A 23,907-nucleotide genomic window follows, 5' to 3' on the forward strand; every position below is an offset into this window, starting at 1 on the left:
AGTTTGAGTGAACTTTGATGGACAGACGTCGGCCATGAAGATGGAGATAACGGAGTGACCTGGGGGATGGTGGACATGCTGCTGGGGAAGATGGGTCGTCCTCATCAGGATGACTCTGCGGGGTCATCTGGAACACCAAGCTTGGGGACAGAGCTACCGAGTTCCCCAGTCTTCTCCCAAGGGCTGTGTATCATGGCCAAGGGCAGCGGTGCCCCTGCTTCCAGCCTCAGGGCCTTCCTGGCTGTGACCGTGACTTCCTCATCAATGCCCGGTGTGTGCTGGAGAGCTGGCCAGCGAGCACCAGCGCTCCGACTCTGCCCCAGCCCCGTGGTCCTCTGTTCGATGAGCAGACCAGCAGAGATCGCCAGCCAGGGCCGTGGGACTCGCCCTGGACCCTCCCCAGTCCTCACCCCTCCTTCCCGCGAGTCCCCAGGCGCAGCCAATTCTGCAAGATGTTTTGTGGCACCTCGTCCTCCCCCTCCCTTCACAGCTGCCCAGGCTCAAGGTTGGATCAGCCAGAGCCTGGGCGGCCGCAAAAGGGACTTACAGCTGGTTTCTAGCCCCTGCGGTGTGACTGAATCAAAGTTTAGAGTGGTCGTCGTACTTCCCTGCTAAACCCCCACGGTCGCTTTCCACAGCCTGGGAACTCGCTCTAATCCTGAACTTGGGCTGGGTTCTCCCTGACCTGCCGGTGGTCCTTTCAGGCCTCCTCTCCTGCCCCTCCAGCCGTGTCCCCTGAGCCTAGCTTACAGCACCCAGACACAGCAGGACTCTGTCCTGCTCCACACTGCAGCAAGATGGCTCCTCAGTTCAAGTCAAAGGTGAGCCCCTGGGAGACTTGTGCATCCAAGTCCCCCATTAGTGCCTCCGTCACGCTGGGGAGACAGACACGTTCTGCAGGGCAATCTGCTTCCGCCTTCCTAGTACCAGGTTCTCCTTGGTTGGACAGCCCCTTCTCCTACTCCCAGCTCCAGGTCTGGGTGGGGTTTGCCGTCATGTGACCCGGGTCTGGCCAATGAGGTGACCTTCCCGCTCCAGGGTGTTGAGGCATGGGCACGTGACCCAGTGGTGTCCAATCAAGGTTTAGCTGGGAGTTTTTACAGGAACCCTCTGGAAAGACGCTCCCTTCCAGTTAGGATTGCTGAAACAGAGACTTGATGGAGGTGGATATCACTTTTGCCGGCTCATGGGGAAAACCTGCCTGAGAATGCAGCTGACACATAGGACAGCAAACCCTTGGGAGGGGGAACAACATTATTTGTATACCTTGATCCAGCAGTACCTGAAGCCAATTCCTGGGCTTTTCAGTTACAGAAGGCAACACATTCCCTCCATAGCTTAAGTCAGTCAGAGGTGGGTTTCTATTTCTTGAACTGGAAGATTCCTGGCTGTGACATTTGCCTTTTCATTCCCTGGGGTATCTTCTCTCTGCCTCTTAGAAAAGTCCCTAACGTATGATATTATAAAACATTGAACAGTATTCTGCCGCTTGGCTCTGAGTGTGAGCCCCAGGGTCCCGAACAGTGCATGGCTATTACACAAACATCTGTGGAGTGAATCAATGACTCCTTAGGAACCCAGGCTGTGTCTTTTGTCTCCCTAGCACCCAGGCGAGCCTGCTGGGTCCAAGGGTCTCAACAAACCATTATGGAGAATAAATAGGGGGAAAGTAACAATGAACGTAAATAATCTCAGCCGATGGTTTGATAAAGTGCACGTGAATGAGCAAATAAGCAAATAGTTATTATTAAGAGATCCCCGTTGGCACGTAATTCTCACTCTCTATCTGCATCTAATAGGCTTCTGTAAGAAATTTCTAGTTAAAAGTCACGGAGATCAAGTGTTTCTGGTTGGCTTAAATTCCTAGTGTGTAAAATGCCTCATGATTAAAACCAGGTCTTTCAAAAGGAGAAAGGATCTCACTAGCAAAAAATTCAAACGGAAAGCGTCTCCCCACCTACAAATACGAAATCAAACAAGCGAAGGAGAACAAAGTGAAAGAACTCCTCCCGGCTCCCGGGAGGTGAAGAGGCGGGGCCAGGTGAGGAGGGTCAGCCATGCGCCCCTCGGGCTGGCTGCTGGATTTGGGTGGCCCAGCTGCTTCCCAGGGAAAGGCTCTGTCTGAAAGCAGCCTGCGGGTCCACGGCCCAGGAGCCGACCTGGGAAGCGCAGAGGGAAGCAGGGATTTTCTTCTCCTCTTCTCAGGGGCAGGGAGCTGCCTGGGCTCAGAAGTGGACACCCGGGCCCCTGGGAGGGGTGTGTGGTGGGTGCATCTTCCCTGGAGAATGCCTGGGACCGGGTCCTCTCCACCCAGCATCCCAGGGACCAGGGAGCTCCCGCTCTGTGGCAGGGAGAATCAGGCAGCACCATGAGCCTGCAGGTTGCAATAGCTCTGCGCCCTCCCCACCCCCCGCCTTCTGACCTTTGCAAGGGCGTCCTCCACTCTGACCCAGGGACGCCCCCACCAGTTCCCAGACCCTTCACCCAGAGCCGGGTCCTCCTGGGCAGCCACGCTGTGCCTTTCTACCTGGTGAGATGCCACCAGGTGTGGAGGACGGCCTCAAGGACGCCACTGAGAAGGGGACCCGGGAGGCTCCGCTTGCTAGAGATGCCTGCCTGACCCCTTTTGCCTTAGAGATGAGCCCTGAGCGATGATCCTGTCCCAGGACTGTCCAGCCCGTGTGGGGCCAGGCAGCGGCTCGCTGGCCTAGGGCTCTCAACGTGCTCGGTGACGGCAGTTTCCTCTCATTTGGGGGGAAGGAGTACGCTCAGAACCATCAGAGGGAACCGGCTGGGTCAGAGCAGAGCAAGGAACAGGCCACCTGCAGAAGGGTCAGGTGAGAAATCTGGCCTCTAAAATGAGTTGAATGAACCAGAGACAAAGTGTGTGTGTGTGTGTGTGTGTGTGTGTGTGTGTGTGTGTGTGTGTGTAGGCATGCGTGCACAGTGACGGAACAGCACCTAATCTACTGTCTGGATTGTTGACACCCAGCTTTGGCTCCTGGTCAATGTCACGCACACGGTGCAATTCACACAGGGAGAGTGACTCGACGCCCCAAGGGACTCTCCAAACCTGCCAGAGCAGCCAGGCTCCGCTCTCACCAAAGCGACAGCCTTTTCCTGTCCCAAACACGCAGGGCTGGACTCCCCAGGCCGGCGTGGACCACCAGTGTGCACATGGGCACCACAGGGCTCTGGTGACAGGCAGGCACTGCTGTTTATGTGGGCTCTGGGGCCCATCATCCTGGATGTCAACATGAGGTGACCAAGGGACTATTTCCTGCCACATTTTGGCTGTGGGTGGTCTTTTGTTTTACAAAATGATGTGCTTGTAGAGTTGACAGGTTTTCTTCTACGAGTCTCACTTGGCAAAATAAAACAAACAAAAAAATCATCCGTCCTAGGTTTCCAGGACTCTTTTACTAGTCCCGCACCCCCCATTAAACCTCTCCCGAGGTTCCCCACTCGAGGGAGGCGCACGGTGTGGACACGAGTCAGGGACATGGCCCGCCCCCTTCTCTTCTGCCCGCTGCCCGGTACAGGACATGCATGCAGATTTTTTTTTCTCTCTCAAAAGGGTCCCCAATTTCTCGACAGGTAAAGGGATGCCCCTCTGTTCAAATCCATCTTCTCCAGCAGGATCTGTTGTCTCGCTCTGCCTCGGCACAGAACTCAGAACAGCCTGAAGTCTTCATGCGCACAAATAGAAGCAGTCTGCTCGTAAACCGGCGGCCTGGGGTTTTCACAGGGAGCCGGGGATCCATAAAGGAGAGGGGCCAGGGACAGCGCGTCCCTCCCACCGGCCCAGCCTCCACGTCGGTTTCCCGTAATGGCTCTGCGCGTATCAATTAGAACAACAAATGCATCCTGCCTGGGATGGTGACACCAACCCTGTAAATAATTATAATTTAATCTTAGAGCAAAGAGTGCTGAATGAGTCCCCCAACGATTTCCTCTGCTTAATGCCTTCCCCACTGAGTGGCTTAATAGGAAAAAGAAGACTCTTTCAGATTTGTTTCAGTCGAGAAGCTTGGACCATGTGTAGACTCACCCCTGGGGGGGGGGGGTAGGGGCCGTGGGAGACCGGTGGGACCCACCGATAAACAAGTGAATCAAACAGGGCTTGAGCCTGGGAAAGAGGGGACCGGTGAGAATATCCACCTGGGCGTCTCTTTATACAGTAAAAACAATCCAACAAGACATCTGAGTAAACTATGCTGCAGTCTGAAGAGGGAATGACACACAGCCATGAAAGCCACCACAAATGGAGTGTATCCTTGTGTGCTGTCCTGAGAAGACAGGCGTGAGAATAGGCCTAACCCCGGGGGAGGGTTGGAATCCCAGGTCTGTACCTTCCTAGCTGTGTGACCCCAAGCAAGTAGCCTAACCTCTCTGGGCCCCGTTTTCCTCATCTGCGAAGGGAGGAAAATTATGCAACCTACTTCACAGAGTTTTTTATGGAGAAGAAATGAAATTTTAGCTAGAAAGAGCTTAGAGCTGGCCTGGCATCTATTGGTAGTAAATGCTCAATAAATGATACATTTATCAGGCCTTTTATAGTTTGGAGGGCATCTGTAACAAAAATAGGAAAAATTTTTCATGATCTCATGCCAAGTTAAAAAATACATGACTACAGAAATATTAAGATCATAATTTTGTCATATCAAAATACATAAATATAAAATATTAACATTGCCAGCTAGCTTGAACTAGGCCAGGCAAAAAAAAAGGACCAAGGGGGAATATGACAGAATTTTAATCATTGTTATTCATTTCTCTTGACCTCGGTAGGTTTTCTCTGTTTGGTCTTCCTTTTACAATTAAAAAAAAAAAAGTGTTTTACCAAAAGAGGCAGGGAGGGGTCCGAGGTCTGGGGCAGGGCCTCTCACGGGGACTGTAGTGCAGAGGAGGCTCGGCTGACCTCGGACCCCACTCCCTCCCGCTCCGAGGCTGGTTTGGGGGACCCCGACCTCCCGGGGGCAGAGCCAGCCTGGCCTTGCAGGGGCTTCTCTCAACCTCCCCGGGGAGGAGAGGAGTGACCAAGGTCTCCGGGCTGCATCCGCCCCGCCGGCCGCTGCATCAGGAAGCCTGAGTTCTCCTGGGTGCACTGGTCCCCAAATCGGGGTCTGTCCTTGGGCAGAGTCCATTCCCACAGTGTCCGTCTCGGTCGTCAGGCGGGATTCCTGTCCCGGGTCCTGTGATCCACCACAGCCCTGATGCCCAGGGACCCCACCTTGTCTGACTCTGGCCCCGGCCACTCCTGCTTCTCCCAGCAGCCTCTCCCACACCCCGTCTGCAGCAGAGAGACCACAAGGTCCCTTCCTAGAGCACATCTGGACACATCCTTGCCTGGGCTCAGCCTCACGCGTCTCATCCCGGGGACACAACCACAGCCGTCCCAGGAGCCCGGGAGCCCCTCCACCCGACAGGCAGCTCCTGAGGCCAACCTGGGCGCGGGCACGTCTGAGTCCACATCTGGGAGGCCCCAGGCAACCAAGGCTGCTGAGTCCTCAGCCACCCGTCTTCTCCCTGACCCAGCAACGTCCCAGGACGTCCGTGGGACACACCACGGGCAGCTGGCACCCTTGGCAAAGCTGGTGGATGCCTCTGTGCACACACCAACACACAGCGCCACGCCCCGCAGGGCCCTGGGCGTGGGAAAGTGATCGCCCCGGAAGGTTCTGGTCCCGCGGTGGGACCTGAGTCTTAGACCAATCTCTCAAGGAAACAAGAGCTCAGGTAGTGTCACCGAGACCCCGTCCGCGTCCTGAAACCAGAACACTTCAGTCTCAACGCAAGTCACCCAAGGCCCATCGAGGGGTTCTGCATCAAGGACATGCTTCGAATCCGACGTGAAAATCACTATTAAAATTTACCCGAGTTTTAAAAATACCGAGCGGTTTCTCATCGGGACGAGACGGAAAGGCTCCGAGCAGGAGTCGAAGGAACAAGGAACTAGCCGCGTCCTGGCGCAGGGACGGGCAGGAAGGAGCCGGTGCTTACCAGAGGGAGGAGCCTTCGGTCCCTGTGACCTCCAGGAAGTCGTACCCGTCCTCCAGCTGGAAGTCGATGAAGACCAGGGCGATGGTGTCCCCCAGCTCGGCCAGGATGGTCCACGTGCAGTCGGCGTTGTTGTGGTACTCGGAGGGGAAGTGCGGGCTGGAGATGATGCCACTCTGGCCCCGCAGGGTCCCGCCACACGCATCGTCCGCTGTGGGCACAGACAAGGGGATCACGTGAGAGGTCTGGTCCCCAGGACCTGGCACTGGGGCAGAAAGGGGCCCAGAACGTGGCACACAGACCGTTCACACGGGATCTTGGCCTGAAGGGGCAGAAGAAAAGTGACTCTGAACTCTTCCACATCCCTTCCTGGGTGCTGGGCACCGTTGGGAGGATTTCAGATATGGCTGTTTTATATAACAGATAAGGAACATCAAAGCCCAGAGACACTGAATGACCTGCCCAGCGTCACACAGCTAATGAATGGCAGAGCTCATATCTGGACCCTCTCCTAGCAAGCGCTCTGTTAACCACGACCCCACACTGCTCCCCAATGACCAGGAAGGAGCAGAAATCAGCCACTGTGTTGACCTTCATGGTCACGACCGACGGGAATAGACCGTCTCTTCCCACCAAATCTTAAGTGGGATATTTGATAAAACAGAAACTCAATACAACTCCCCGGGGCAGAACCCAGGGCACTCAGCCCGACACCCCCGCTCCACCTCTGCCGTCTCCTCCTGCCCTATCCCCCAGCCGGCTGGGACCCAGCCTTGTGCCCGTCCCAACCTCCCGCACAAAGTGCTGAGGATTCAGTTCAATAAAACAAGAGCCACTGCCCTGTGATAAAGGCCACTCCATGGCCAATAAAGAAACTCAGGCAAAGGAGGTGATGACAAGAGCAGAGGGGACAGGTGTGTCCCATGGGGCATGGACATTTTGGAAAGGGTGGGTCAGAAAAATGTCAAGGAGAAGTTGATATTTCAGCCAAGACCTGAAGGAGGGAGAGAGGACCATGTGATCATTGCAGGAAGAGCATTCCCGTAGCTGGAGCAGCAAATGCAAAGGCCCTGGGGTACAGTGGCCTGCACTGTTGAAGAATAAGAAGAGACCTGAGAGGATGAGCAGCAGGGACAGGGAGGAGAGTGGCAGGGGGCCAGGCCAGGGAGGGCTGGACAAGGAGGGCCTCAGAGGTGCCTGTGAGGACAGGGGCTTTGACTCCCATAAGAGGAGAAGCCAGTGGAAGGTCCTGAGTGGGGCAGGACCTTCAGGCTGCCTCAGAGAACAGACCACAGAGGCGGAGGCAGAGAGCAGGGGTGCCCGGTGAGGCCGCTGGGAGGACCCAGGTGAGGAAGGATGGCTGGGGCCAGGTGGTAGCCGTGAGGCATGGTCAGTGTCTTCGGGGCTGGCAGGACATGGTGCACCCAGGGCCACCTGCCTCGTGGCCTCAGGGAGAGGGCGTCTGGGACCGAGGGAAGGACAAGAGCAGGCAGCTGGGGTTGGCAGGGGTTTCCCTCGCAGGCAGGGAGGTGGGATGCGGGTGGGGTAGGAGGAGAAGAGCTGACCAGCGGGGGCCCTTGAGGGTCAAGTTTCGCTGTCCCTAGAGATCCTTCCAGAAGGTTCTTCTCTCCCCAGTTGAGATTTCAGAGCACTACATAATTTTTCACAATGAATTCTCATTTCTCGTTGGCCCATTCTTGTTATTTAATATTGTTTTAGTCAGTGTTTTTGCTGCTGTGACTAAAAGATCTGACCAGAACAATTTTAAGAGAGGACGTTGATTTAGGGGCTCACGGTTTCAGAGATCTCAGGCCATAGACAGCTGGCTCCGTTCCGTGAGGCTCCAGGTGAGGCAGGACATCATGGCACAAGAGGGTGGCAGAGGGAAGCAGCTCACATGGTGACCAGGAGGCAGAGAGAGACTCCACTCTCCAGATACAATATAGACCCCAAAGCCACGGCCCCACGACCACCACTTCCTCCAGCCACACCCCGCCTGCCTGCCTCCAGCCACCACTCAGCTCATCCCATCAGGATTGATGCTCTGATTAGGTTAAGGCTCTCATAACCCCATCATTTCTCCTCCCAAGCTTCTTGCATGTCTCACCCGGGAGCTTTTGGGGACACCTCGTATCTAAACCGCAACAAGTATCTAGACAGTCAACTCCCTGAAAGCAAGGCCATGTCAGCCCTGTCCGCAGCCCTCAGCCAGCTGCAAAGCCCATCTGCCGAGCAAATAAATGAAACAGGAAAATGAAGCTCAGGGAGGGTGAATGACTTTCCCAAGGCCCCACAGGAGGTGGCCGAGTTAGGGCTTCAGTGGAGTCCGGGGTGGCCTCTACCGCACCTCCCTGGGGTTTGGTGAGTCATCCTGAGATTTTTCAACTTCCTGATTTCAGCCCACGACTTCTGGACAAGTGTTGGGCGCTTATGTCCCTCGGTCCAGAGCCACCAGTCCCCTGTGAAGATGCTACCCGTGCCTCCTGGGCCCTTCTGATGCCCTGGCTCTGGCCCCATCCTGTGTGGACTCAGGAGGCAGTAACCGCTGTCTGGCCACTTCCTCCTACTCCAAACACGGCACCGCATTTCACGGTCACAACTTCGTGGTCCTAAAGTACGACCTTCAGCCGACACCTCGGTCCTGAAATATTCATGTGCACTCTCCTCCCCTGGCAGGGGCCCGGGGCTCCGCCAGGAAGCCATGCATCCTGCGAGGGGCAGGTGTATGTTGCTGATAGCTGCCTTCCCAAGTTTACGACTTTATTTAGGATTGACGCTGGGCTCTGCTGAACTCTCTCCAATTAGCCAGGATTTTAGAGAACCAGCCGCTGCTGTCTGCCGGCTCCACCACGGCGCTCAAGGTCCAGGTGGCCCTGGAGGAACCGGGACGTTACTCAGGCCACCTCCAGGGCACCGTCTTGGACACGGGCAGGTTCTAGAGTCCTTGGCTTGGGCTCTGTCCATATTCTCCCTCCCTGGGACTCCTCAGCCTCTGAGAAGAGAAACAGCCAGGAGGCCCTGGGAGAGGCCGCCATCTTGAGGCCCAGGGGCAAGAAGGAGGGAGATGGGAGGAGTGACCCAGAGCCACGGCCTGTCCCTTTCCTCAAACTGTATGGCACCATGTCCCTGTCCATACTGGGCCCCCTAACCTGTTCAGCCTCCTCAGTCCCCTCTTCTTGGGGACTCCGGTGTCTGCCCCTTTATATCTGGCATTTATCGGAGATTGCCACTCCATAAGAACATCGCCATGACCCCGGGGCTCCTTCCTCAGATCCTACTGTCCTTCTGGGGCGATGGACAGGCCTTGACTGTCGAATATGCAGGTCTCTGTGGTGCTTTCCCCAGGGACAGGGCATCAGGCGGGAGCCTTCACCTGCATTTCTCATTCAACTCTCAACCTGCTTGCGCAGACAGGCACGCCACCCCATTTTACAGACGAGGAAATGGAGGCTCATGATTTATTAGAAACCTTCCTCTGGTCACATAGCAACCACATGTCCTGTCCTGGGATTTGAACCCAGGACAGGGACTCCAGAGCCTCCCCCAGTACCCACCTGCTTCTCTGCCTCCCGGGGCTCCGTCACCATGATGCTGACCCAGAAGCTCCTGTTCAGGAGAGGTGGCTGAGCCCTGGGGCCAGCTTCCTTCTGAAGAAGGAAAGGCAGCCCCCCAGCCCCCACCCTGAGGCAGCCCCCGCCTAGCAGAGCGACCACCTGGGGCCCTTTCCCAGGGGCTCCCCTCCAAGAGCCCCCGGGGCAAGTCAGGAGGAAAGTCAAGGGACCCACCAGGGCCCAGGCAGTCCCTGGCCTGGCGGACCCTGTGGGGGATACATGCACCCGAGCCCTGGACCAAGGGCTGGAGCAACTCTGGAGGTGGCTGTCACTGTGAGTCTCTTGCAGAGGGTCACAGGCCACCACCACGGCCTGCAACAGACAGCAGTGGTCAAGGTCCTAGCTGGGGGACACCCACACGGGGGCTGAATCCTGGCCCTGCCACCCGGGCAAAGCTCCTCACCTCTCCAGGCCTCAGGTCCCTCTCTCAAAGTAGAGGACGGTGATACTCTCATCTCTGAGGGCTTCTGTGAGGTTTAAATTAGATAACACAGGGTCTGGCCTACAGCACCGGCCAGCAGTGGTCATGGCAGTAACAGTCACAAGGACAACTAACCCTCACTGAACGGCGGCTGCGAGTGAGGGCCTCTGCTCTGTGCATTTATTCACAAGACGCCCAGGTCCACCTTCAGTTCAGCAGGGCTCTTGCTCCCATGGACAGATGGGAAAACTGGGGTACAGAGAGGTTGAATAACTGGTCCAAAGCCGCCCAGCCAGAGAGGCAGGTGGCAAGGCTGGGACGTGAACTCAGGTGACGGGACTTCGGATTCCAGTGGAGAAGTGGTTCTGTAGAGGAGCAATGGTGAGGGTGGTGGGCGGGAGGAGAACTAGCAATGTCACTGCTCGCACAAGACCCTGCGGTCAGGGGGCAGTTGGGGTCCAAGCTCAGAATGACTCCAAGTGCTACTGCGCCAACAGGGCGTCTGGCGTCTTCCCCGTGTTACTTAATCTATGAGCGCAGCAGGCCCGGCGTGCAGGTCCCTTTGCTCTGTGCTTGCTATCTGGGGTCTCTTAACCTCCCCCAGAACTTTCTAGTTCAGGACTCCCTTGAGCTGCAGAATTAACACCCCCACCTGTCTGTCTCACGGGCATCGCAAATGTTACCTGGACGGATTGAGCTACTGCCCCTGTCCTGTTGGTGCCCACCCAGCCGGCACTCAGGAAGAGCCTGGCCATCAATCTTGTCCTTCTGTCCCCTCAGCATCTACATCTGACCACTGGCAAGGCCTGTGGGCTACACCCCAAACCACAGCCCCAATCTATGCCTGTCCTTCTACCAAGGCCACCCGAGACTGAGTACATCCTCTCCCGATGGTCTCTTCACCCATCTCCCTGCGTCTCTTGCCCAACTACTAGCCCTCTCCCGTTAGCATCCACAGTCATCTTTGTTCAAAAGTTAAGTTGAACCAGAGAGACGGTCCCCTCTCTCCTGGCTGCCTCCTGACCTTAGAACCAAACCAGCCCCTCACTGCTTCACGTTGTTCTGCCCTCTCTACCCACCCCCACTCTGCTTTTGCTGCAGGGGCCTGTTTTCTGTTCTAACAAGTCGGGCTCCTTCCCACCTTGGGGGCTCTGCACTTTCTCTTCCTTTGGCTGGGAAAGCCCCTCCCCAGGCCTTCACACAACGGGACCCTTCTGGTCCTTGAGGACTCAGCTCCTGCATCCCCTGCTGGTGGCTCCATCCCAAGCTCCTTCCTCACCACCGACTACTTCACTTCCTTCCCAGTTCCTAGCCCCAGGTGGCCTGCAGGGTCAACTCCACGAGAGCGAGGGATTCGATCTGACTTGATCAGTACTGCAATCCTCTGTATCTAGAACACTCTCGGGCACAACATGAGCCGTTAGTAAATGCGGACTGATTGATGACCGGCTGGCACGTGGTGGACACTCCAGAGAGAGTTGTCAAATCCCTGAGCGAATGAGTGAGCCATCAGACCCATCCGGCTGCTCCTTCTGTCCCAACTTTAGAACTCAGAGAGGTTTCGCAGCTGACTGGTGACCACACAGCTGAGCTGCGGCAGAACCTGGGCTGTCTGGCTCCACACACGGTCCATGCCCCCAGGGCACCACCGCCCTGTTTCTGTAGATTCCTCCCTCTGGGGCCAGAACATTTGGAATGTACGTCATCACAGCTTCTGCAGACCAACTGACTGTTTGCCCAGATCTGGCTGAGGCTGCAGCGCTTGCTGTGAGTCTCTGATGCCAAGCCTGTCTTGCTCTGGCCCGTTTCTCCGACCACCTGCCTCTTGGACCCTGGCATATCCGAATTCCCTTTCTTCCTCACGAAGCCCTCTTTGATCCTGAGGCTGATTGCGGAAATCACTCAGTCACCCCTTCCTAGGGGTCCAAGTGGTGCCACCAGGCCCAGGACCTCCCCGGGACCTCTGACTTTGCACATGTGCCCAGAGTGTGACACACACAAAGGGAAGTCACGGCTCCTGCCTCTTGCCCTCTGCCAGCTGGACCAAACCTCAGTGGGCCAGGACCCTTGGGATGGGCCTCCTGGAGGCTGGCCTCACACCTGCTGTGCCCCTGGTCCTGTGGCTTCCTATTCCCCTCGTCCCTGCTCTGACCCCAGCCTGGGCCCACCTTTCAGCGAGGCACATAGAGCATCACACTCAGCTCTCCAACCGACTCTGGTGGCTTTGGTGGCAAAGAGATCATGTCACTCAGAGCTGCTGGCCCGTGGGGTGATTGGGGCCAGGGATCTCCCTCTTGGGCACGTCTGCCTGTGGGACCCTGACGGGGACTTAGGCCCATCCAGCCGTTCCCTCTGCAAATATTTACAGACCACTGTCCAGCGGGCGGGTTGACCCACATAGATGCCAGCCCTCGAGAGTCCTCCGTGAGGAGAAGAAAGGCCAAGAGGCTTTCCATCCTTCTGGAGCGTGAGCCCCTCCACTCTGGCCTGACTGTGGATGCTGGGACGCACCCTGTGCTCCAGGTGGCTTGGCCTCCCGAGGAAGGACACCTGACACCCCTGAGCGGGCCTCTTAGGGTGCCCCTGCGGTTGGCTGCCCATTAGGACACAGAGATGCCCCAGGAGGAGGGCGGGGCCCTGGCGCTGGAGAGCAATCGGGTCTTTCCTCAGCCTCTGAGCAGAACCCCACCTCCGCCCCGATGGCAGGGCGCCTCCGGGGCCTGACGCCTCCTGAATGCCAGGCTCTGCTCCCGCTGGCTCCCTGGTGTGCCGGGAGGGAGTGCTCTCGGTGCGGCTCCGCGGGGAGCTACTTAGGAGAAGACAGAGCAGGGAGATCTGTGGGACTCTCTCTTTCTGATAGGTCTTGGGCTCCATGCGAAGGAATCGGAACGTGACCCTGTCAGTGCCAAAGAGCCCCTGGTGAGATGCCAAGCGACGGGTGATGGCGTCGGATAGAAAGTTCCCTCCCACTGTGGAGGCCGGACCGAGTGGCGTGTGGGCCTGAGGACGGCTGTCCACAGAGGGGCGCTTGCAGGGAGCCAGGTGGAGAGGAGGCCTCCCGAGGAGCGCCTGGGGCCGTGAGAGTGGGCAGCTCAGGGGGCAGCAGCCAGTGATGCAGGAAGGAAGGACGGAGCCTGAGGTGCCCGGATGTGCCAGGCTTGGCCACCTCGGGAGGGGACACTCCTCACCACGCTGGGGGAAACGGAGTCAGGGTGTGGATGTGCCAGGCTTGGAGCGTATCCCAGAGGGGGCTCCGGGGAGCGGTCGACTTCCACATGGGCTGAAGCTTCGGAAGTCAGAATCAGAGCTGAAGAGAGGTTCCAGACAGGGAAGGAAATTCCCAGAGCAGAGGCCTCACTGGGCTCCCGGCATTTGAGGGAGGGGAGAAGGGGGGGAGAAAAGCCAGGGTGGGGGCAGGATCATCATCAATTGAGAAGCTGGAAGAAAAATGGAGAGACTAGGACAAGGTCGTGCCAATGGGGGGCACCCGGGTCCATGCCCAAGGATCACTGGTGCAGGGAATGCAGGAGACGGGTGTCTTCCCACTGAAAGACCAGCAGTCACCGCCGTGCACGGGCACACGATGGAGTGTGGGAAGGTGATCAGACCTGGGGAAGAGCTCCCTGGGAGGGCATTCACAAGCTGTCTCTGAGCTCAAGCAAGAAGGGTGCTATGATTGATTAATTATGTCTGCCACAGGAGTGGGAAGAAGGGGAGGGGGTACGCATGCCAAGGTGGCCCTCCTGGCTTCTCTCTGGCTGGTGAGGTTGACCGAAAGGATTTTGGCAGCCAGCCCCAGAGTTCCTTTCAGGGTGAGACCATTCATTATTCAAGAAAATGTCCCCCTACACCTAATCAGCTTGGGTGGGGAAGAGGAAGATGTCAGGAGGTGGCAGATCCAAGAGGAAAATGGGCTTCTGTCTAAGCGGGTACGAAGGCAGAAGGGGCTGGCAGAAGACGAGAGGATGCAGTGCACACCATGGGGACACTGGAAAGGCTGAGGCCAGGGAAAAGCTGGCAGGGGCAGGGCCAGGAGACTTTCAGACTCAATGGTGGCCCTTTCCTTTTAAGTCATTTGCAAGGCCGAGCTGTGAACAATGCTTCAGTAACGGGGGCACTGCTTGCAAACACCTTTGTGCTTTGGTTTGGTTGGATTTTGTTTTTATTGTGTGGAAGATGGTGACTCAAGAAAAGTGGACCAAGTTCCCAGCCAGGGAAGCGAGGCATGGCCAGCCATGAGTTCAAGGTCCAGAGGAGGCTAAATCTGAAGAGGATTCCTGAAGGCATTGGGAGAGAGCGTGGATTAGGGGTGGAAATTCTCCTGAACAAGACAGCCTCTCTGCCTCCAACACTGGGACTGCAAGTGCCACTCTGCAGAGAGTGATGGAAAGTGAGGAGAGGAGACAAACCAAGATGGTGCTTTCACAATGCTGAGCCATAGGGGCTGCGTGGTGGACTGCCATAGTGGGTGTGGCATGGAGGACTGCCATAGTGGGTGTGGCATGGAGGACTGCCATAGTGGGTGTGGCAGTTCTTCAGAGTGGATTAAAAGTTACCTTGATGCAGTACGATGCTCATCTAGATACATATTGCATATTTAGTCTGGCTTGAGCAAAAAAGCTGAGTTTCTAGTGGCACAAAAATGCTGTGGCGTATATTTCACAAAATAAATACACAATTTCATCTGCTCTCCTATTTCCTGTTCTATGGGCATATCACAACCCTGACACTATCCAGAATGTTAAGGGTCATGCCCTCGGGACAGGTAGGGCATGGCAGGGGGTGCTCTGTGGAAGTACATACACCTGCTTCAGGCTGAGGTTAGGTCCCACAGGGCCACACACACCTGTGTGTAGGGACAGGGTCCTGCCCAGTTGGTTTGGTCACTCCCGATTTCCATCTCATGAAGAGAGGAGTTAGAAGTAGGACCTGAGAGGACGGGACTTAGGAAGGCAAGAATGGAGACTCTGGTCCCCTTGGGACCCACCAAGAAGGATCAACATGGCTAAAGCCAATTCCACTGGCTGAAGAGGGGTAAAGAAACTTGAAGGGAGGTGGCAAATCAAATTGGTTGGTTGTGGCCTGACTGATGGGAGGGAATTCACAGCTGTCTCTGAACTCAAGCAAGAAGGGTGTTCTGATCGATTAATTATGTCTGCCATGGGAGGGGGAAGAAGGGGAGTAGGTACACATGCCAAGTACCGTAGATCCCTGGTGTCAACACTAAGAAACGTGTGCATATGGCGGTGGAGGAAGCTGCTTAGACTCGGAGCTAGTCTTTTGAGAGTAACTGCAGAAGAGCTTCCTCCAAGAGGAAAGTAAAACTCAAACCAAAGGAAAAGCTTCTTCTTCTAATCATTGCTCAACTCCCTGAAATGTTTCTCCTAGGCCGTTATTTGGGGGTTCTGGATCCATAGAATGTAAAGGTGAGAGTTTAAGAAGAAAAGAAGGATCAGTAATGCCAAGGGCTGTTGGGAGGCCAAGGAGCATAAGATTAAAAAAAAAAAAAAAAAACAAAAAAAAAAAACTGACCTGACTGCATGAGTAGAACACTGGGGGAAAAGTGCCATTCTGCAGAGGGTGATGGGAGGTGAGGTGGGGAGACAAACCAAGATGGTGCCTTCACAGAGCTGAGCCATGGAAGACTGCCATAGTGGGTGTGGCATGGAGGACTGCCATAGTGGGTGTGGCATGGAGGACTGCCATAGTGGGTGTGGCAGTTCTTCAGAGTGGATTAAAAGTTACCTCGGTGCAGTAGGATGCTCATCTAAATACATATTGCAGAATATGCATTTGTGCAACATTATAGGAAGAAGATGAAAGAAATACACAAAACTCATGGTTAAAATTGACAAAATTTGTTTCTTTATGTTTTGCATTGTCTTAAGATTTTTCAAAACAATTTTATATCATTTTCATCTTTAGATAAGAATCGGAAATTGTTCTAGAAATAAGCTTGGCTATGATCAGTGTGTGGAGGGGGACGATTAGGGATAGGTTGGGCGTAGGATGCCCAATGTCCCGGCTTGCCTGGGACTGAGGGGATTCCAGGACATGGGAGTTTCAGAGCTACAAATGGGAAAACTCTGAGTGAATGGGGGTGAGCTGGTCACACTAGCTGGGTGGCTTTGCTCTTTTTGGGGAGATGTTGAGGTTAACAGGTTTTGAACCTATTTGGAGGCTGGGAGGAAACAACCTTTAAATAGGGAGAGAGGCTGAATTTCTAAGAAAGGAATAATTGCCCGTGCAAGGTCTGTCCAAAAGCCGCTGGAGAAGCCATGCAAACTCAAGAGGAGGGATGGTCTCCAACAGGAAGGAAAAGAAAATGATGCCCCTCTGTGACAGGAGGACTCTCATCTTTACATTCCATGGATCCAGGACTCCCAAATAACTCTGCAGGGCAGAGTGGCTAAAAATAAGCTTGCTGATGTAGGGAAGGAAGTCCTGGGAGCTCAGGAAGGGCTGAGAAGCTCCTGATACCTGGAGTCCCACCCCAAGGACCCTGGATGCTCCCCAGATTGGATGAGCCACAGTAGGTCCGCCATGCCCTGCTAGGGCAGTGAGGTAAAGTCCCCCCGCCGCCCGCCCCGAGACTGGATCTCATGGGCAGCTCCTGCACCCCCTCCCCGCTCACGCCCTCAGACTCTCTGCGGCCACCTACCTCTGCAGGAGGGCAAGGGGAAGTCCCACGTGGCACTGTTCTCGGAGCCAGCGTGGCAGGTGAGCACGGCATGACCCTCGAGGAAGAAGCCAGGGTTGCAGCTGTAGCGGACCTTGTCACCCAGGTTGAAGGTTGAACCCTGCTGGATGCCATTGGGCAGCCTCCCTGGGTTCCCACACGTGTGGCTGGGGAGAACTGTGAGGAGAAGAGACACAGCCAGTGGGTTAGCGGGAGGAACCACGTGGGACATCGACATTTTCTGCTTTTTCTAATGTGCTGCCCTGGGTGTTGGGTGTCCGTCCTGATTACAGGGGATGTCATCCCAAGGAAAACATTGTCATTGCTTGGGTACAATTGCCCTGATTTCAGACTCCATGGAGGGGGCACAGAGCATTGCACAGAGTAGTTGCTCATTAAACCCAATGTCCTTTCCCCTCAACCGAGGGAGTCCTGTGGTCCAGTGGGTCTGGGGGCTCCAGCTTTGGTTAATGCTGGAATAAGCAGTGAGGGGAGAAGACAAGAGCCTGAGTTCTCATCAGCCTGATCTGTTTAAAGAGAAAATTGCGAACTGGGGAACACAGTGTACAGTGACCAGAGCCGAAGCCATTGCCACCAGCAGCAAGTTCACCCTCGTTAACCAGACAAAGAGTCTTGTTAAGGACGCGACAACAACGTGACCTGCCAGCTAGGAGGGAGGGAGGATGCAGCTCTTCTGTGCCCAGGTGGCACCTGTTACCTGACCCAGCTCCCTCTGCCTTCGTCCCCAGAGCTGGGACTGCCAGTGCCCCGAAGATCATACACCCCCTCACCATTCCAGGACAGTCCCATCCGGCAAGGACGAGGGGTCTCAGCCCTGCTCAGACCACGGCTCAAGTGAATCCACTGGATAATGACTCATCGCGGGCATCTCTAAGAGGAGGGAGGGTGCGGACTCCAACCTGCAGGCCCAGGTCACTCCCCTAGTGGACAGCTCACCATCTGTGGGACACTGAGCAAGTCTCCCAACCTCTCTGTCTCCGCTTCTCCTTTGTGAGATGGGATCATGGCAGCACCTTCCTCAAAGGCTCACTGGGAGAATTAAGTGAGCTAATGAATACAAAGCACTTAGAGCCTGGTGCACAGTGGGTAGACACCAGCACCCTGAGCTCCCAGGCCCGTGGGAAGTCTGCATGGCTGAAGGCAGGTGAAACGTTATGGGAGGATAAGGACAAGGCAGGTTTCCAACCCCAGTTTAGGAGTCAGAGATAACTTTCTGGAGGAGGTGACATTTATGTAGAACTCCGAGAGATTAGTAGGAATCAACAAGGCCAGAAAGAGTGTTTCAGAGCTGTGCAAAGGTCCTGAGGCTACAGATAAACTAAGGGATCAAGAGACCTAGAGTGAGAGGGTGGAGTGGCTATGATGAGCAGGTGGAGATGGCAGCCTGGGCTCTAAAAGGCTCCCCGTGACGCTGCAGCTGGTGGCTGCCAACCTGGACCTGCTCTACCCTCGATGATCTCAGAACCCTCCAAAAGGCAGCCTGCCCTCCTTCTTCTTCCCTGGGAAGAAAAAATCCTGGGAAGAAACAGCTTGGTACAGAGGGAAAAGGAAGCCTTTGGATCATCCTGCTCTGGGTCTGGAAATAGGCGCTACCACCACCTTACTCTGCATGACCTTGAGTCACATGACCTTGAGTCACATGACCTCTTTGAGACTTGGTTTCCTCAGCTGAGAAAGGAATGGTTGAGGTAATGACAGTAGATACTCCACGGCTCACACAGTTCCTGGCACACGGTAGCTCTCAAAAGATGGCAGATGTTCTCATTCCACGGGGCCACAGAACCCTGAGGTCAAGGCCTGGGCAAGTGTATCCTGGGGACTAACACAGTGCCTGGCACTGCTAAGGGATGTATTTGTGTGTTCATTAATTAGTTATTTGAAGAGTTGCTCATTGATTTATTATTTTCTTTCTGCAATAAAAATGTATGGTGGCCGCCTGTGCGTGGTGCTGGGAAAACAGCAGAGAACTTGGGCAGAGCAAGTATCTGTCCTCAGAGGCTTATATTTTTGTTGGAAAATCTTAAGGACCAGAGATCTCTTCCTTCTCTACCTCTGACAAGTGAGAGGAGCAGATGGAAGGCTTCGCCTCGATCATCCTGTCCAATTGCCCAGCTGAACATTTCCCATGATCCTATGCTGCCAGCCCCACTTTGTGTTTCCCATGATCCCCTGCTTCGGGCCCACTTAACATTTCCCATGGTCCCCTGCTGCTCGCTTACAGCGGAGGCAGTAACGACATGAATGTGTGAGTCCTGGGGACCGGAGGAGTGGGTCAGTAAACATTTGGAGAAGAAAGTAAGCTAAGGTGAGGGGAGGGAGACCACCAGGGGAAATGGGCTGAGAACTGGTGTAGAACTAACGTTTCATTTTCTGCAACAAGACGCGAAGACCCGATTTAATTAAATTACTAATGTCAAATTTTTAATGAACCTGCTTCTGCTTTGGGCTTTCTTCCTTCGAAATTAATGACTGGAACGTCGCCTATAAATAAAAGTCGATTCTTTTTAAAAAGTCACTCTCAAATGCTTACTGCTCTTTACTTAATGAGCTGTTCATAATCAGCCCACTGTGACCTAGGTGTGACAAATGGCACCCATGGCAAACCTCACCATTTTCTCCCAAGCTCTGATCCCCAGAAGCTGCACGGTGAGCAGAGCATGGGATTCAAAGAGATCCAAGTTCAAATTCCAGTTCATCTACCTGTGGCTGAGTAAACTTGAGCTGTCACGTTCGCCTCTCTGGGCTTCGATTCGTCATCTTCCTCTTTGGATAAGGACCCGGTCATATTGGATAGGGCACATCCTATTGACCTCATCCCAACTTGAGCATCCGCAAGACCACAGTCATAGGTGTGGCTGCTAGTCTCCAATGTGTCTTTTGAGGGAAAACAGCTCAACCCACAGAGGGTTGTTGTGGGGATTAAGATTAGATTTATAATACCCACCGCTGAGTGCCTGCTGTTTTTAGTCCTGATTCAACAGTTATTTCCTAATCCCCAAAATGAACCCCGTAGGGAATGTATTGTGCTCACCTAATGGGTGAAACCCAGGCACAGAGAGCTCAAGGAACCAACCCGCTTGCCAAAGGCCACCCGGCTAGGCAGTGGCAGCACTAGGCTTGAACCTAGGTGTCTCCACCACTCAGTACCCTCAGATGGAATGTGCCCAGGGGCCAAGCACATAGTAGGTGCTTGCTAAATGAGTGTTTTCTTTCCTTTTGCATCTTGCCCGAGACCTGGATGAGATCAAGGGCAGTTACCTGATTGTCCACATTCAATGGTCTGATTTTTCCAGTCTGATTTGCCAGTCCTGTACTTTTCTTTTTAATAATGTCAAGGGCAACATTAAAAGTGTGTTCTTTTGTGGCGTGTCTAATAAGCAACTTGCTGGACAGACAGAGGAGATTGGAGATAAGCCACAAAGCGGAGCTTTTCTAAGGTGGAGTGTTCTTTGATTCTTTTTTTGTTTTGTTTTGTCCGTGTGTTTCTCGCACAGATATTATAACTGTTCATGCTCTTCTGTCTGGAAAGCTTCCCTTTGATTGCTTACAAAATGAAAAGTGGGATATTTACATCCAACGCAGCCCAGAACGATATTATTAAAGCTGTACCTGACATTGAACAATTCCATTGTAGATTAGCTGTGGGGAATTTTGTCCCTTGTACAAAGCCCAGCTCTTGCCAATCAACATAATATTCTCCGTGATTGTGTGACAATGACTCTCCTCAGTGGCTGGATTGCAGCAAAAAAAAAAACAAAAACAAAAAACGACACCATGCCTTGTTTTATTTTTAATTTGAGACTTTGGTTCACATATTACAATGAAGAGTCATTTACACTCTCTGGACAAGGACCCTCCGTATGTTTTGATTTCTTATCTTCCATCAAGTGACTTGTTTCATCTCATGGTCATGTGACGATCTGAAGTGGCAGGAGAGCTGGGAAGAAGGATCCGGAGAGAAGGAGCTTGTCTTCCCACCGCCCTCCACATGCAAAGAAGAGATGGAGCTACATGTGCAAGCAGCTGCCCACGTCCCTGGGGAGGGGTGGTCAGGGTCACAGAGAGAGAGACATAAAAGCCACCGTCTTCTGGTTCCTGGCCCTGTCTAGGCACTTCACACCACACATGCTCTTACTTCATCTTAATGCCTGTATTTTTAGTGGTTTGGCCTCTGAAACGTAATTCATCACACACTCACTCTGTGCTATCCTCAATGTCAAGTGGCTTTGCATCTATTTTCATCCACCATACTTGCTGTCTCCAGTTCCCCTCAGCTCCTCTGTCATGTTCAATATGTTATTATATGCTTACACGTAAATTTATAGGATATAAAATATATATTTTTTAATATAGAATTTAATGACATATATGATTTATCTATATCATGTATAACAAATGGCACGGGATATTCTATGTTGGATGGAGTCATTGTGGTTTGTCTGTGTCGCCCCCCTGCAATGCATACTACATGAGGACGAGCTTTATTTGGTCTGTTTTGTTCACTTAGTTCCCAGAATAGTACCTGCTCTCTAATAATATGTTGAAAAAAAGCTCGTTCAATGACTTATTGATAAAGGTGCTGTTGTTCCTTGTTGAGGTGAACATGGTTGCCAGAGAGGGAGGGGACAGTAACCCAAGGCCAGACAGCTCAATGTAGGGGAAACAGAGCTGTTTCCCCTCTGTGCCTGACCCCTGGGCTTGCATGCTTCCTGCCCACTGTTGGCCATTCCTGCATTGAGCCTTCCCCATGAAAGTGCATGGTGACTGTGTACCTCGACACATCCTGATAAGGGACTCACACTCAGTGTCCTCAGGAGGATTTGGGTGACAACCAGGCAAGTTGACCTCGAGCTCAGTCCTGTGCATTTCCTGCTCCCTGTCAATCAAACCAAGGGAAGGGGTGCCAGCGTGAGTTGCCACTCACAGCAGGCCTTCCCGGCCTCCCCCTGCCTGTGGTCGTGCATAATCCACCCACCAGAAGTCCGTTCAGTGGCTCTTGTTTGTGATTTCTGCAACTTTCAGCCTCAGGTTCATGTGGGAAATTTTATAATGATATCGATGCCCAGACCCCGCCCCCAACCTGCAGCATCAGAATTTCAAATGTGAAATTTCAGGGAATGAAGCTAGACTCATGCCTGTGATGTGGGCTACTGAGGAGGCTGAGGGTAGAGAAGGAGCGTTGGAGGCCAGCCCGGGTGACGTGGCGAGACCCTGTCTCAAAAAACAAAACAACAAAAAAAGAAATACAAAGGAGCAGGGTTCCGGGTGCTCAGGAGACGGCAAGGCCACGCTGAGAGCGAGAAGAGCTCGCAGGCACCTTTCCCCTCAGTTGCTCCAGGGACCCAGCTGGGTTTGTCTCGGATTCTGAGCTGCTCAGTTCCCAGGGCCTTTCTTGTCGCCGGCTTTGTCTTCTACAAGCAGCAAGGCTGGCCGCTCCCTGGATTTATGTCCTCCATAAATCTCACCCGCCCTGTAATCCCTTCTCGTTGGAAGACTCTTGTCATCTCTTCCCTGTCTGCAGTGTGTGGTCCCCACCGAGGCCAGAGAGAGGGTTCTAGAATGGCAAGCTCCCTGTGGACCCCACCAGCAGCCCCTGTGCCAAAGTGGGCTCCCTGCCCAGGTTGCACAGGCAGCCCAGGCCCTCTGGCCTTTTGAATGACCAGTGCAAGAAAAATTCATTTAAAAAAAAAAAAACAAAGGAAATAAAAAGAAAACTTCGAGATCCTCTCCACGGCTGTCAGGATGAGGGAAAGCTTAGGCCCCACAGCCCGATCCTCCCATGTTCTAACCCCACTGATGTTGTGCCTTCTCTCCTGCTGCCCTGTCTTGGTCTGGTCCCCTCCGTCATCACTTGTCTAAGGCACCGTATCTGCACACCTTGCTTTTCTTTCAAATTCTCCTCAGTCAGGGCCACAGTGAAGTGGCACCTCCTCTCGGAAGCCCTCCTGGACACCTTGTGTCTTGTGTAAACCAGAAAGTCCCATGTCTTGATCGAATGTCCAAATGCCATTGGAAAGTGGCTCCCAGAGTCTGGGCCCTCCTGGTCCACAAGGTGAGCCGAGCCTGCCCCGGTGGTTCCATTCATTTGGTCATCGCCCAGGGCCACATTTTAAGCAATCATACTTTCTGGATTCTTCGTGTGGCCTTCTGTTGGGGCTTAACTGGCACCTCAGTTCCTACACTTGTCCTGTAGCCGGGTGAGTCACCCATTCATTCGTAACACCCTGGAGTCCACGCAGCAGCTGAGCCTGTGTGGTTGGCTCTTTGGGTGTCTATTTTCACCTCTGGACACCTGGCCGGCAGGAACTGGGATGGCATCCTTTATAACACTAGCATTTGATTCAGTGCCTGGCAGGAGGAGGGGGTCAGCTGGAAATAGGGATGTATTGAGCCAATTAAATTATGTGTATATATATATATTCATATAAATAAAACTATACAATTTATAAATTATAAAACTATATTATATGTGTGTGGGGGTGTTGAAGCAGTGAACGGGTGCTGGATCGGCAAACTTTTTCTATACAGGGCCAGCTAGTAAAGAAAGTCTGTAACCACAAGGACTCAATCCGTCTGCTGTTGTGAGTACAGCCACTGGTCACGCATGCTCCAGTCCAACTTTATTTATAAAAACAGGCACCTGAGCCGGGTGCGGTGGCTCATTCCTGTAATCCCAGTGGCTCAGGAGGCTGAGGCAAGAAGATCTCGAGTTGAAAGCCAGCCTCAGCAATTTAGCGAGGCCCTAAGAACTCGGTAAGACCATGACTCTAAATAAAATGAAAACAAACAAACAAACAAACAAAAAACCCAGGCAGCTGCAGTTGGTTATGTACTTATTTTAGGTTCTGATTTGAAGGCCCCGGCTTCCTTTCACCTGTGATGTCTTAGAAACACCAAGAAGGAAACCTCACCGTCCTCAGAGCAGAGGTGCTCAGTAAAACACAGGCTGCCCAGTTACACTCGAATTCCAGATAAACATAAATACTTTTTTAGTACAAGTGATAACCCTTGAAATGTTGGGGACCTCCTTATGTCAAAAATGTATTTGTTCTTTGAAATTCAAATTTAACTGGGCCTTTTGTATTTCAATTTACCTGTGTGACAGCCCTGACCCAGAAAAGAGGTGTCTCCTATGCATCAAAGACTCGGATCTGTTACAAAGCTGGGACCATCTC

General features: G+C 53.6%; 1 protein-coding gene across 1 annotated transcript in view; it reads right to left on the reverse strand.

Annotated features, from left to right (window-relative positions):
- The window catches only part of Csmd2 (CUB and Sushi multiple domains 2), a 540,652-nt gene that overhangs the window by 339,330 nt on the left and 177,415 nt on the right, over positions 1-23,907 (reverse strand). The window contains exons 4-5 of the mRNA XM_026406835.2: positions 16,694-16,888; positions 6,004-6,211 (exon numbers count right to left, since the gene is read on the reverse strand). Coding sequence (XP_026262620.2) covers positions 6,004-6,211; positions 16,694-16,888 — 403 coding nt within the window. The remainder of the gene's footprint in view (positions 1-6,003; positions 6,212-16,693; positions 16,889-23,907) is intronic.

This window comes from Urocitellus parryii, chromosome 11, assembly GCF_045843805.1.
Source record: "Urocitellus parryii isolate mUroPar1 chromosome 11, mUroPar1.hap1, whole genome shotgun sequence".
Taxonomy (NCBI): domain Eukaryota; kingdom Metazoa; phylum Chordata; class Mammalia; order Rodentia; family Sciuridae; genus Urocitellus; species Urocitellus parryii.